At 43.6% G+C, this 15,639-nt stretch overlaps 1 protein-coding gene across 1 annotated transcript; it reads right to left on the minus strand.

The window, feature by feature from the left end:
• Positions 1 to 1,111: 1,111 nt before the first annotated feature.
• On the minus strand, positions 1,112 to 15,405 carry LOC148311023 (putative ATP-dependent RNA helicase TDRD12). The gene is made up of 4 exons (XM_088257359.1): positions 15,221 to 15,405; positions 10,925 to 11,192; positions 9,141 to 9,646; positions 1,112 to 5,961 (listed from the first exon to the last, which is right to left on the minus strand). Exons 1-4 carry the CDS (start codon positions 15,249 to 15,251, stop codon positions 1,187 to 1,189), a joined length of 5,580 nt encoding a protein of 1,859 aa, XP_088113485.1. The 5' UTR covers positions 15,252 to 15,405; the 3' UTR covers positions 1,112 to 1,186.
• Positions 15,406 to 15,639: the final 234 nt, after the last annotated feature.

Below are 15,639 nucleotides of genomic sequence, written 5' to 3' on the forward strand. Positions count from 1 at the left end.
CACTGATCCCCATGAAAAATATTTGGCCCTTTTACAACAAAAGGTTGCCGACCCATGTTATAGGTGAATAAATTACAACCTGAGCAGTAGCCAAACCGCTGACCGCCACACTCCGGAGGCAGAAAGTACCTACTTACCTTATGACAAAATCTTTTCTCTATGATTTTGTTTTGTCTACTTGTTCATTATTTTCTATGGTACTCTACGTAGTGACGTTGTCTCTGTCATTACAGATTTGTAAACTACTTTTTTACCCACTTTGGTCAAAATTTTGAAACATAATAGAATGTTGCTTTTTTTTAACAAAAAAAGAAATCAACATTCTATTATGTTTGAAAGGGGGAGAGAAACAACAACGCATCTTAACAAAGGAGTTAGTTTATTAACAAATCTGGTGAATATATCGTAGTCGTACAGGAGAAAGTAACCAACTAACAAAACGTAAAATGTTCAGGGGGACCATTTAAGTCACTTTTGCTTGGCAAGAAAATAAGCATAAATGCGGTTAGTCATTTTCAACAAGTCAATATATTATACTTCCAAGTTTAAAATACTTTGGGATTTTTTCGGGGTAATATTAAGCTAGTAAGATATCAAATAGTCAATGATTACGTTTTAGTGAAAAATGCAATTGGTCACTTTCTTCTGTGAGAGGTCGATATATCAGTTTTAGAGGCACATAACATTTTGATTCCGATGCTTAGTACAGATGGCGTTAATAACATTTTGAGTGTGTCCAAATATTTGTTCACAAATTTGGCTTTTGTCCAATTATAGGAGATATTTATGATTTTTCATATTATTTCTTGACATCCTAACATTATTCACAGCCTTATCCGCACCCCAATGGTGCATAGGGCACTGCATCATATAAACGCAGTGTTATCTTGATCGTTAACACATGAAGGAAAGGTAATCAGCCCTCCGCTTCAGGTACCAGCCCAGGGTAAAGAGTGAAACAAATACTTATATTTATTTGACCCCCCCTGGGAATCGAACCCGGGACCTCTAGACCGGTAGCCAAGCGCGCTGACCATTACACTACGGAGGCGGTCAACTCAACATAGATGAAGAATAATATGGAAGTCTGGGCATTTACGGGGCTTACGACCATCATAGGTTGCTGACATTGATGAGCAGTAGATTCCACTACATGGGGCGAAAGGAACAGACAGCGACCTCTACTTCACAGTTCCTCATCGCTGCAGTCGTCGTAAAGCGCGCGCAACAATTCTCTGTTCACGGGATCCGAGTCCACCATGGGAAAATCGTCGAATATATCCGAATCGTCACCATCGTTGGCATCGTCCAATTCGTCATCCATAATATCCTCAGCCCTGATCCTGATGCCATCTTTCACCCTCTTGACCTCCCTCTCCGCGTCCGAGTCTTCGTCATCCGCGATGTACACAAAATCGTGATCGTAAACTATCCGTTTTTCTTTATAACTCAAAACCGTCAGATGTTTCCATTCCATCTGCGTCATTTTGTACAGTTTGACGAAGACGTATGCGCCCTTGGAGACGTGCCGGCATTTGTCCGGAACGACGCCTCCGTACAGCTCCAAATCGACGAGATACCGGTCGCCGTTTACCGTCGTCTGAAAGTAGAAGGACTTGACGCTGATGTCGCACTCGTATATATTCACGTCCGCCAGCTGTATCTTCACGACGACGTACCGGTCGCTCTGGTGCCAGAGGACTTGCGGCACTCTGTGCTGCAGCTTCCCGGGCAGGCCGCCGCGGACCGGCGCCTCCTTGTCGACCGCGCTCTTGTCGACCACCACGAAGCTGTCCAGGGACTTGGGCGTGTCTCTGTCGCTTATTTCCGGGGCTTTTCCCATCGAAGGGAGGTTGTGGCTGTTCCTGAAGTCCTCCAGCTCGGCCGCGTCGAAGGTGCAGTCCCACCTGTCGTTGTCGTTGTCGTTGTCGTCGTCTTCGTCCGCGATGTGGAAGTCCGTGAACAGCTCGTTGAGTCGGGAGAGCTCGGCGGCCGTCCCTCGCTCCGGGAAGCCCGCGGAGTAGCGCACCACCGCGTCGGGTACGGGCGCGCCGGGCGCGCCGGGCTCGCTGGACTCGTCATCCGAATCAGCAGACTCCTCGGCCAACGCCGCTTCCATACTTTGTTTATCGGCGACAATCAAATCTAATTCGTCGGCGCGCACCGCGGCCATCTCGTTCCCTAAAAACGAGTCGACGAACGTCACTTTAGATTCCGTGTCGATGAGCGTAACGCAATATTTATTTCCTCCGGTAATTTCCGCCGGTTCCTTGCGATAATATTTAGACAGCAACACTTTCAATCGGTCGGAACCGCCTTCGAAGCTCAGATCGTAAAGAAAGTCAGTTTCTACGTCCGTCCAAACGTCTTTCGGGGGTTTGATACCGAAAAGACGACACTCGATGGCCTGGAACGGGATTCTGGACATCAGTTTGGGACTAATGGGGTACGCGTCTTTGGGCTTGACGCTTCTCCGATCCCCGTGGTCGACGAAGAAGCATTCGTAGGCGCCGTCCGCCGACACCGCGTCCACCCTGGCTCTGTAGTACCTCGCGTCGTCGGGGAACCTCGCCAGGCAGTACGCGCCGGCGGCGAGTCGGCCGGCCGGCTCCGCCGCCTGCCGCGCGTGCTCCTGCAGCTCCGCCTCCAGCCGGTCCAGCGGCCGCTGGTGCGCGCAGATCCTGAGGAACAGGCAGTCGGGACTGAGGCCGGAGCCCAGGTAGACGCGCTGGGGCCCGTCGTCGAGGTGCGCCCAGCGCGCGGCCGGCAGGGTGGGCGCGGGGGGCGCGGGAGGGCGCCGCGCCAGGGAATAGGCCGGCAAGTCGAACTCGAAACTTTTACACAGGTCCTTCAGCTTTTCCAGATGATGCGGGTTCGGTACGGCGAATTCCCTCAAGAGATACGGTTTCAGGTTGCATTTGACTATGTCCAAATTCAGCGTCGGTAAGTGTTTGCATATCGCCATGTTTTCGAGCCACAGAGTGTTGCCGATGCCCAAAACGATCTGTCCTTTCAAGAGGAACTCTTCGGATTCGGCGAATAGAGAACGCACTTTTTGCACCGCGCTCGCGCTCCAACATTCCTTGCCGCCGATCGGCTTCAAGCCGACGGACCTGATTCCGACGGTCGCCGATCTGGCATTCTTCAAATGGTCGGGTAGTTGATAAAGTTCGGAAGCAGTTTTCCAGACGTACGTTTCTTCCTCTAAAAGGTTCAAGAGTATAAAATCGTCATCTCTCTTTTTCCGATCGGCCCGAACGATCTTGACGATCCGGCACCGCTCCAAGGAGTGGTCCAGGCGGACGGCGCAGAGGGCGCCCGGCCGGACGGGGTCGCGCAGCGGGGCGGGCGAGGCAGAGAGCCGCGCCATCTCCAGGGCGAGGCGCGCGCTGCGCTGCGGCACGGGCCGGGAGGCGCCGCGCAGGTCGGTCCACTCCAGCAGCCTGGCGGAGAACAGGCCGCAGTGATGCACCGACAGGACTCGGCAAGTGACGGACCCGGATCTAGGCACCCAGTCGTCCGGAGCGTCTCTCCTCGAGACGATGGAATGGCGTTGGACGCAATCGGTCTCGTTGGCGCACTCCCCGAAGCCGAGCAAGCGGTCGCACAGGGGCACGAACAGGTCGGCCTTGGCGGAATCCTTCCAGCCGGCGATGCTCCTCAGCAACCCGTCGACGCTCTCCGGCACCCGGATGCCGTGCCTCCTCGCGAAGGCCGCGACCTTGGGCAGCTGCATCCCGTTGGACTCGTCGACGAAGACGTCGGCCACGAGCGGCGCGGCGCGCTCGTGTCGCGCGTACAGACTCGGGTAGACGGCGGACATGGTCGAGAATCTCAGAGTGAACTTGGTGAAGGTCTTCGGCAGGGAGTAGTGGATGAGCCAGTTGGCGTTGAGAACGTTCAAGAACTGGAGGTTCTCGTCGCAGCACACCAGGATCAGGTTGCCGACCGCGGTTTTGCTCTGCCGCCACGACAGGCGCACGGCGTTCAAGCGGTCCATACTGGAGGACGTGTCGGCGAGTAGAAACATGTGGCCGGTCGCTCTGAGAGCCTCTGCCACCCGACCCACCTCCGCGTCGTTCTCGCACAGGATCACGGATCTCCGGAGCGACGGCTCGCTGCCTTTCAGAACTTCCTTCAACGCGTCGATCTTAGAATTCTTCACCGTGAACCGGACTCGCAAATCCATTCCGGAATAAATTGCGCACTCTTGGAAAGAAGATATGGCCAAGCTCGGGTTGGGAGATTCCGTAGCGACGGTTTTCAGGTAACCGCACCACGCGGTGCTCGTCGCGTACAGCTTCAGCTCCCGCTGCCCGGACGTCCGGCGGACGAAATCTACCACGGAACGGGTTTCGGCGAGGAACCTCTCCTCCAGAACGCTGACGTTATTCAGAAAGAGATACGCCACCCGCTTCAGGTCGAGGATGTTGAGGCGGTACCGCGTGTAGGCGGCGAGGCATCGCGGCGTCGTGATGAGGACTTCACACGGCTTGAAAAACTTCCAGACGTTTCGGGCGTCGTCGCAGTCGTCCACCCGGAGGATGGCGAACTCCGCCCCCCGGGCGGTGGCGCAGTCCCGCAGTAGGGCCTGGCAGGTGCGCTGCACGTGGCGAGCCGCCTCCGCGTCGGGGCATAGCGCCAGCAGGAGGGGCCCGCCGGCCGGGAGCTCGCGGGACGGGACCGCGCGGGACATCTGGTGGCACAGGGGCGCTAGCACGGCCAGGTCCTTCCCGGAGTGGGGCGGACTCACCGTGCAGTTACTGCAGCCGCGCGCGATCAGCGGCCAGACGGAGCTTTGGATCTTGTTGGGGGATTTGACCCCCATCTTTTCGAGGTTCGCGAAGATGGCCTTGGAGAAAGTGGTCGCATTGAGGGTTCGCCAAGGATTCGAAATGTCTCCGCTCTCCGTGTGGACCAGGACCTTGGGCCTCAGGATGCTTTCGACCAATCCGGCTTCGTCCCCGTCGTCTTCGGTATACTGCGCGTAGTCCTCCCGATCGGACTCTTCTACGTCATCGATGCTGTAGAACGGGACTCTGACTCCTCGCGGGACGCCGCCGAGCGACTTCTCGCTGCCCGACTTGCAGGAAGGCGCGTAGCTCCTGTCGGACAGAAAGCTCCAATTCGCAGATCCGTCCAGAGCCTTCATTCCGCACAATCCTGTCATCTTCCAAGGTGGACTCTGGTTGATAAAGCCCGGAGGCGATTCCGCCTCGTTCACCAGATCGGGATCAGCGTCACTCCCCTCGCCTTCCTCTGCACTATCGCCAGGATCGGAGGCATCCTTTCCGACCACGACACTTCCCTCTAGAGTCTCCGCCTTCTCGCTCCCTCCGCAGTCCTGCGGCGTAGCGCTCTCTGGTTCACTCTGCACTTCGGGGGCCTTCCTTATCATCCTGATGAGCTCCAAGGCACTCTTCCGTCCGCTGGACACCGTCTCCGCCTCGGAGATGCTCCCCCTCGAGTCGTCTTTAGGACCGGAGTGGTCCACTCGATCAGGCGAGAACCCGGCAGGCTTCAAGTTCTTAAACTCCTCCAATCCGCGACGGAGATTAAAGCCTAGCTCTTTTTCTACAATGAACGGTTTGACTTTTTCTCTTTTACTCTTGGGATGGTGCCGTACTTCTGGACGACTGCTTTGCGGATGGTATTTGTCCTCCGGTACTATTAATGGCTTCAAATCCTCTTTCCGGGGAGTGATAGATATTTTGTTTCCCAAATCCGGAAGGACATTTTTACTGTCCATTTTGTGATTGGCAGAAGGATCGTCCTCTTCCCTGCGTTTTGGCTGTTTTGAATGATTTTGAGGGAGCTGATTGCGTAGTGGCAGTTGATCAGCCTGCAGACAGTATCCGGCGGGTAGGTAGCAGGCGTCCGGCGGGTTCAGGGACTCGCTAGCGCTGACCGGAGCGCATTTGGGTGCGGTGGGTGTGCTGTCACTCCTCCGGCTGCCTCCGGCTGAAACCAAGGGACAGTTGTGATGCATCGGCAACTATACCCAAGCTGGAATGAGACAAGAGCCTCCGAGAGATCCCGGCTTCTGATTCTATCTATTAATTTATTCTAATATTTTTTTTCACAATATAATATAATTAAAGAGTATAGGTTGTTTTTTTAGAGGTTTACAAATTCAAATATTCCGCAGTAAATTGGCACCCGCCGCAGGCATGTTGCGCCATCATGTTGAAGCCACAGCTCTGTCACATCAATGGCATTCAACTAAGGTACTTTTTACTATGGAATGGAAGGATTTGGTTTGAAAATATATGGGGTTAATGTTTTAAATTGTGTTTTTGTTATAGAGAGGTTTACTGCATTTATATTTTTGATATGTATTGTATTCTTTCCAGTACCTTTTATTATAACCTAAAATAAAATGTATGCAGGCCATGCTTTCGTCAGATCTATTTTTAAATATTTTTGTACCTGTAATTATACTATATTGTGAAATTCAGCATTTCTTCTCCATGTTATAATGGATAAATGTAAACGTTGTGTTTCACTCTCTCTCGCTGCTCGCTGATAGTGTGTGAAGGAGACGTGTATTTAGCAGTGCTTACTATTTGTTATTTTATTATTATTTTATATTATAAGACTTTTTGTTTCTCTATTAGAGTATTCATTAGTGTATTTTTATATTAGATACTGTATATATGTATTATGTTAAAGGCTGTAGCCGTTCAATAAATAAACAAATAAATAAAGAAAAAAACCGCAAACCCACTTTTCATCTGTACAATGTTTCTTGGCGTCTCTCGCGCTCTACCAAAAGCAAGCTAATAGAACGCTCATAAGCGTCTCCTGATCTTTACCAACAGTATGGAAAAGACGCTATTAAGCGTTTCCCGCAAATAATGTGGTAACACATTGTTGTCCGAACACGTATCAAAACGTTTCTTTCTAAATTGTCCAGTTGGTTGTTTGCGGGACACGTATAAATCTTCTTTTTCTCTGCATGTCCTGTCAGGTCCCCCCGACGCCGACTATCAATCGAGAGTAGTTGTCCTTGTCTCGGGCAGCTCTAAACAGCACCTCGACGGTCTGATTAATATACAATCCAAATTATTAGACTAATTACGTTCGGAGTTGATGAAAATACCGCCCCAAGACATTTTGTTAAGAAAAAAAAACATTTTGATACGTCTCATAATAAGTTGTAGTTTAAATAATGAAATAGTTACAACATTAAATATTTTTGTAAAATCAAAGAAAGTAAGTAATTTATAAAGGATTTATGGTAAAAGTAATATCTACAAAAATACTATGTTAGAATCCCTTGACTCAAAAACATTTAAATTGTATATTTATGTAATATAACTAAATTTAAAATATGTAATATTAAATATGTAATATAAAATATGTAATATAACGATGTATGATAGATGTGCGAATAGTGAAATAAGGAAGGAATGCAAAGCTGAGATAAGCATTATCGATAAAATTAAGAAAGGTGTGTTGAGATGGTTTGGACATGTAGAACGAATGAGTGACGAAAGAACGGTAAAACAAATTTATGAGGCGAACGTAAGCGGGAAAAGAAGCAGAGGAAGACCGAGAAAAACATGGCACAATCAGGTATGCCAACTACTTGAAAGTGGTCAGGTTAGGAGTCGTAACAATCGGCGGGTATGTATGAGGAGATGCATGAACGTGGAAGAGGCGAAGAATGTTTGGTTAGTTAGTTAGTTAACTATAAAATTGATGAAAGTAAGTAATAAGTAAATAATTTATGGTACAATAAATATCTCTCATTCCATTGGAGAACACTCTCCATTCCTTGCCACAACACAGCATTCCTCAGTAATTCCTTTACTGTCCAAGCGGCTAGACTCTGGAATGAACTACCTCTACACGTAAAAAATGCACCTTCTATTTTAACCTTCAAAAAACGCCTGAAACATCATTATCTTACCTTAGAACCCTAACTGTCCATCTCATCCTCCCATGACCCCTCCTCTCTTTCTTAAACTTGCTACCTGATTCTACCTATTTATCATTAGAATCCTAGAATACTTTTTTGTCTAATTGTTAATAATTGTTTTTTAGTTTTTTGATAAAATCTATTACATCAGACAATAATATGTATTAACTTTTAAAAACGTCTGAGACATTACTATCTATCATTAGAATCCTAACTGTCGATCAAACCTCCTCCCTCTACCTCCTTCCCTAAACTCCCTTCTTCCTTTGCCCTCCTTATTATCGTCTTTTGTTAATTTATGTTTCTTTTTAAATGTCAATTTGTAATTTATGTTTTTTTAAATGTTCAAGTACTATCTGCCCACTGATTGCAAACGGCTATATATGGTATCAAACGTTTTGATCAATATCACTAGTCCGTCTTTGGTCGGTTGGAAGATATTGCTTTTTAGCAATAAGCCCGCCAATGTACTTTTTATTTTCTGTACATGAAGTTTAAACAAATAAATAAATAAATATCTAAAATACTAAAATATGTTTCTAACCCTTTACTCAACCAACATTTATATAAAATAATTAAGGCAGTATTTTCATACTATAAAAAAGGATAGTATATACGTGCAACAAAACCCCTGTCTACCATATCGGCTGTCTAAACTTACCTAAAACACAGTAAGGGACATTTTTTTGTAGTAGGTTTTTTTTTGCAGTAGATTTTAGTAGTAAGTAAGTAGATTTTACTAAGTCCAATGCAAAAAAAACGTACTACAAGAAAATGTCCCTTACTGTGTTTTGAGTTTGGACAGCCGACGTATCAAAATGTTTTTTTTATACATTGTCGTCGGGCGGTTTTTTCATCAACCCTGAACGTAATTAATCTAATAATATGGATCCCGACAACAATGTGTTCATAAACGCACAAATTCATTCAAACCCTTATCCGCACCCCGATGGTGCATAGGGCACTGCATCATATAAACGCAGTGTTATCTCGATCGTTAACACATGAAGGAAAGGTGATCAGCCCTCCGCTTCCAGTACCAGTCCAAGGTTATATTGAATAAATATAAAAGTGAAAAAATCACTTATATTTGACCCCCCCTGGGAATCGAACCCGGGACCTCCAGTACGGTAGCCATGACCATTACGCTACGGAGGCAGACAAAAATACAGGAGGCAGACGAAAACGCACGAATACAGGATAGAATTTCACTCACATTTTTGTTTCAATGTGTTGACGTAGCGCGATATGAGCGAGCATTGCGATACCACGGAACTGCTTCCGCCGCTTTGTTTGTCCGGGGCTTTCAGCATTCTAACGCTGTCTCCCGACCGCTCCAGCAAATCCCTGCGGCACTGCGCCCACGCCTCCTCCAGGCCCTCCGAGACCAGCTCGCGCCCACTGGCCTCGGAGTACTCCTTCAAGGCCCTGCGGCCTCTGGAGACCTCGGCCTCGAAGCCGGCCATGTCCTGCGGGTCCTCTGGCCTCGTCTCCTCGGCGTTCTGAGCTAGATCCTTCTCCAGGAGACGTCGGATCGGCTGTATCTCCTGGGCGGACCTCTGTATGAAGGGAGTGTTGTTCTGCAAGTAGCGCCGCATTCGCGACCTGCACTTGTAGGCCAGCCCGCGGCTGCACAGGAACTCGGAGATGTTCACGCGTTCATGGCCGGTGATGATGTAGATGTCGCCCAATACGCACTGGATGCCGTCAATCACGGAAAGACTGAAAATTCAATCCGGGAAAAAAAAAGTTAAGAGAAATAATATCGCTCACTCCTTTCAAAAACGTCGTAAATAAAAAACTTGATTTTTCAGGAGAACGTTTTTAAAGTTTAAAAATATAATACAATGTATTAAACATAAATATCAAGCCACTTATTGAACTTTTTACTGTGCTACAGGTCTTTTTAGGCAAAACCTGAAGGTTTTTTTTTCCATTTAAAATTTTTTAGTATTTTAAAAAAATAACTAAACAATACCTTTTCTTCAAAATACGAATACAACACTTTCTGCCCTGTAGCGGGTAAATATCAAGTTAAAAATATGTCTCTTTTGCTGGGATATAGTACATTTTCTGAGCATTCCAAAAACATGCACAACAGAAAATTGACAATTTTTGATTTATGACATTCTTGAAAGGAGTGAGCGATATGTGTACTATGTAAATATATGTGATATAAATAATATTGAGTGTAAATAATAATTTGTGTCAAATGTAATGGTAGTCTGCTCGGCTACCGTACTGGAGGTCCCGGGTTCGATTCCCGGGATGAACAAATGTTGATAATATTATAATAGGTTAAATTGTCTTAAGCAATAAAAACATGAATGGTCTCACAATACCATATCAATGGATTCTTCCTTTCCTCGAAAATGAATATAAGTATACGTCTACATGCCCCATTATCTTCGGTAAATTATTACTGCACATGTTACAACTATTACCTAAGTATATTATTTCGAGAAATAAAAACACTTTGTGTTCTGATCCACTCACATTTTTATTAACCAACTAGCTTCGCCAACAACCTGTTGCCCTCTTCAGGGTTTCATTTATTACTTAAAACCCTGAAGAGGGTAACAGGTTGTTGCCGAAACTAGTTGGTTAGTAAAAATGTGAGTGGATCAAAACACAAAGTATTTTTATTTCTCGAAATAATATATCAATATGATCCACAAAGTTAATGCTTTCAATATTCAAAACATATTACCTAAGTACCTAGAATGAAAGTAGACTAAATGCAGTCAAAATGCGATCTCTCAGAAGAATGTGCGACAAAACGATGTATGATAGATGTACGAATAGTGAAATAAGGAAGGAATGCAAAGCTGAGATAAGCATTAACGATAAAATTAAGAAAGGTGTGTTGAGATGGTTTGGACATGTAGAACGAATGAGTGAGGAAAGAACGGTAAAACAAATTTATGAGGCGAATGTTAAAGTGCCATCTTTGTTACAAGTGGCACCGAAAGAAGAAGAAGAATAAGGAAGAGCTCTTACTGTCTCCCCGCAAAGTGCCTCGGCCTGAAGTAGACCTGGTCGGCCTGGTCGAGCTGGCGGCGCAGGGCGGCCCCCGCGGCGTCCATCCAGCTGGGCGCGGAGCACCAGGTCATGCGCAGCTCCGGCTCCCGCTCCCCGCAGCGCGTGGGGAACAGCCCCGCCAGCCCGGCCTGCAGCGGCGGCCCCGCGGGCAGCGGCCGCAGCCACACGCACTGCGGGTCCAGCGCGCTGATCACCTGCACCAGATAGTAGCGCTCCACCGACAGCTCTGAAAACATTACATTTTATTTTTTTAACCAAAAGGAATAACTCGCAAAGCCTCTACTCTTAGAGGCTTGTCCGGAAAATTAATCTTTCTTGATTTTTTTTTTATTTGTATTCTTTTATTTAAATCACCATTTATATATATTTAGAACCTTTTTTATTGCAGAGACCCACCAAGCCACCTTGTGTCTTGTCGGTGGAGTTCTTTTTTAGTACATTTTTATTGTTTTTAACGATTTCAACCTAATATAGACACAAAAAAGAGAAGAAAATTAAGAATATAAACATTTTACAATTTTCATAAAATGAACTCTCGATCATTTACCCATTCCTTTATTTTGCCTTTGTTCCATATTTTATTTTGACCTCTAACATCCGTCGGCGACAAATTAAAAATGTTCGGAACGATATATTGCAGTGTATGACTCCCATATCGCTCACTCCTTTCAAGAATGTCATAAATCAAAAATCTTCAATTTTCAGTTATGCATGTTTTCAGAATGCCCAGAAAATTTACTATATCCCAGCAAAAGAGGCATATTTTTAACTAAATATTTACTCGCTACAGGGCAGAAAGTGTTGTTTTTGCATTTCGAAGAAAAGGTATTGTTTAATTATTTTGTTAAATATACTAAATATTTTTCAAATGGAGAAAAAGCCTTCAGGTTTTACCTAATAAAATATGTTGCACAGTAAAAAGTTCAGTAAGTGGCTTGATATTTATTTTCAATACATTATATTATATTTAAACATTAAAAACGTTCTCCTGAAAAATCAAGTTTTTTTATTTATGACGTTCTTGAAAGGAGCGAGCGATATGTATTGTTAATTCTTGTTAATTTATTTTGCAATTGGTGGGAATCGAACCCGCGACGCCAGTTTCGCAGTCGAGCGTCTACCCAACTACGCCATGGCGCCTGTCATAGGTTGTCATATTACAATTTCAATTTATTAAAAAAATTAATAAAAACTTTACAAATAAAAATATTTAAGGCGTATACATTAAGAAAATAAATTAACAAGTAAGCAAGAAGACTCCTGTTAAAGATGTAGAAGAATCCCGCTTCGGAATACTTCTTCAGACATATGGAACAGATCAATTTGCAATGTGATATTGTTCAACATAGCGGTAGCTCTTCCTACAGGCATAACCATGGGCAGGTTGGTCCTGTGTATAGGAATGGGAAACAATCTATGCCGACGCTGTCTTAGCTAACTATCGGGAACATACCGACGTGACCTACGTAAAGTGCTCTAACTACATGTTTGTCAATTAGTAGACTGTTAACCTTTTAAACTTTGTTCATAAGAGACGCTCGTGCGCGGCTGTATTTCGCCGTTTTTTAAATTATTACTTTTATCATGTATTTAGTTATGAAACGATTTATTTTCCTAAACAAAAACGTTCAATGGGATTCATTGTGCCTTTTAGTACTCTATAATACACGTGTGTCACATTATTCTTGAAATATATCGTAATATAAACAAATTAGATCGTAACATAAATAAATCAAAGCACGCATCGTGTGTCACTCTTACCCACTGGCGATGCGTAGCGTCGAGAGTGAGACAGATATAGGGCATGATTATGGCGCGGACTAATTACCGACCGCAAGAAAAATCAGGGATCTGTTGTTTTATTTATCCTTGTGATGTTACAAATTATTAGTCAGATATTTCAACAGATGTCATAAGGCCGAGGATTGACGTTTTATTTTATCCAAAGTTCCACACCATGAAAAAATCCCTCCAAGTTGAACTGAGGTTCGAAACTTGGAGCAAAGTGAAAACACAAACGCTTATGTCAGCCGCGTATGGGGCATGTCTTGTAAAAACACATACGGTTATGCGAGCCGCGTGGATCCGGTTAACTACAAATATAAATAAACAAAAAAATACATATAAAATAAATGACGCCTAGTTTTCAAGCGTATAAAAAGCTAACTACGTAATTTTGACAAGGCATAAAGTTTTAAAACGATTTAATACATTATTTTATCGTGTTTTTTAATGTATAATACTAGCTTATAATTTCAGATAAAACCGTTAATTAACAATAAAAAAATTCGTTGAAAAAATCTTCTAAGCTTTCTCCTGTAAAATAACAGATTTGCAGATACTAAAGTACTTTACGTAGGTGCCGTCAATACAGACTGATGCTCTGGATAATTTCAAGATTATCGATCATACCGCGCAACAATGGAAAAAAATCAAATACACATTCCTTCTAGTCTCTAAACTATTGTAGCCAAGCATACTGGAGAAACTCGGTCGGTGTTAAATCATATACAGCAGAACCTCTATATTCCGAACCCCCGTTAATATAAACATCTCTGTAATCCAAACGCCCACTCGTCCCTCCCGCGCTTCTTAAACGATGAAATAATAAGGCAAGTAACGCAATAATTTACGGCGAAATTTAAAGAAATGTTTGACGCTGGAGCAGTAGCAAGTATTCCCCATAAAACGCGGTGTCTGCCTAGAGTGGGCCGGCCGAGTGGATATTCCTGTGCCAGAGAAGATGCTTTTAAGGTGGAGACTGACTGGAGCATTTGGTGGTAACGTAACACGTTACGATGCGAGCATTCAGGCAGTCAGTACAGCGAGCCGAGCGCTCCATCCATAGCTTCGGGTGCTCGGTGATGCTCGCCGCGAGCGATGTTACAAGAAATGCTTCGGTCAGTCTCCATCATTACGTACACTGCGAGACAAAGGTCTCTACTTGTCATTGAATAAATCTCAGCCTAAAAATGAATTTATAATTTCACCTAAATACATATGTCATTTTATTTGATAGAAATACCAAAACAGAGTCTGTGTAGGTACTATAAACCGAACGCTCCACTAGTAGCTAAATTTTCAGCGTTCGGATTATAGAGGTCCCGTTGAATACAAATAATTATAAAAAAGAGTATATTTTTTCAAAAAAACACATTATTTCTCTGATCCATTAATGCATAGGGCACTGGATCAAACTAACTTGATCAATGATCAAGATTATGACATGATAAGAGTTATGATATTAGTTTTATTTATTGTTTCGGCATTAACTTTGTGGTAAGACATGTTACAATGATTAAAGAAAACACTTCGTTTTTTACCACATGAGTTTTATTATAGACTGCATGTTTCAGAAGTTAAACTTCCATCATTCAGGTCTGTATAGTAACTAAAATATAAAATTGTTCTATAAATAAAATGTAAGGGGAAGGGGTTAATCAAACTCCGTTCCTTGACTAACCCCTTCCCCTTACTTTTCCCCTCTCCTTATTTATAGAACAATTTTATATTTTATATTTTAGTTATTATACAGACCTGAATGATGGAAGTTTAACTTCTGAAACATGTAGTCTATAATAAAACTCAAGTGGTAAAAAACGAAGTGTTTTCTTTAATCATTATGATATTAGTCGGCGAGCCACCTGTAGGAAGTATGCAGGATAGTATGTAAGTATCAGTGTGAGCTGGCGAGCCACCATGAGTCTATTATCCCTATCCTACATAGTTCCTTGAGGTGGCTCGCCAGCACATCTCAAGAATTGTGTGGCATCTACATGATGGTGGCTCGCCAGCATCAGCCATATATCACTAATTGTGATATATAGCTAATGTATATCACTAATAAACAACAAATAATAAGCGTAAGTCCCTCTCCAAGCACAAGAGCTCAGTCTCTTTACTGGAGAGAACTGCGTTATTAATTTTAAGATTGTAAAAGTAGAAATGTCTATAAAATGAATTAAAATTATAAAAAAAACTTTTGTAACTTTATTTAATAATAATAAAAAAATATAAAAATACAGCAATCCAACGCCTATGCACCTTTTTGCAAGTAAAGAAATAAATGACCAATTTTAATATTATTTTAAAATGCATGTAGAATTTCGATAAATTACTTTAAGTTATATTATTTCCACCGCATTGAATATTTTAAATAAGTATAACAACGCGAATATGAATTATTTTAACATAAAATATATAATTTCTGTTTACAAAAACATGACCACATGTCACAAGGATAATGTTTTTTACCTTTTGCGAAATCAATCTCCTTCTTTTCCATCTCGGATTCTTTACTTTTTTTAGCTTAAAATTAAATTAACCGGCTTTAAACTCGGCGAATATTCAGAAAAATATTGGAAATAAAACATGACCAAAATCAAAAATCTCTTGTCAATTTGACAAATACCGTCTGATAATTTCTCTCTTTACATCGCAGACCGCAAGCTACAAAAATGAAAGACCTCTTTTATCAAATGAGCTAAAGAAAAATAAAGGGCTACAAAATATGCGCTATCTCTTTCTAACATTCCTTGCTTGTATTGGAGAGACAAAAAAAGATGTATAGAATCTAATTTCCAGAAATTTTATGTTAAGCTGTACCACAATGATTTGCCATAGACAATTGCGCAAAGATATAAATCAGTATTACCATTACCAAAATAATTCTC

Source organism: Brachycentrus maculatus, unplaced genomic scaffold (assembly GCF_059751285.1).
Source record: "Brachycentrus maculatus isolate JH-2025_06_01 unplaced genomic scaffold, ASM5975128v1 h1tg000080l, whole genome shotgun sequence".
NCBI lineage: Eukaryota > Metazoa > Arthropoda > Insecta > Trichoptera > Brachycentridae > Brachycentrus > Brachycentrus maculatus.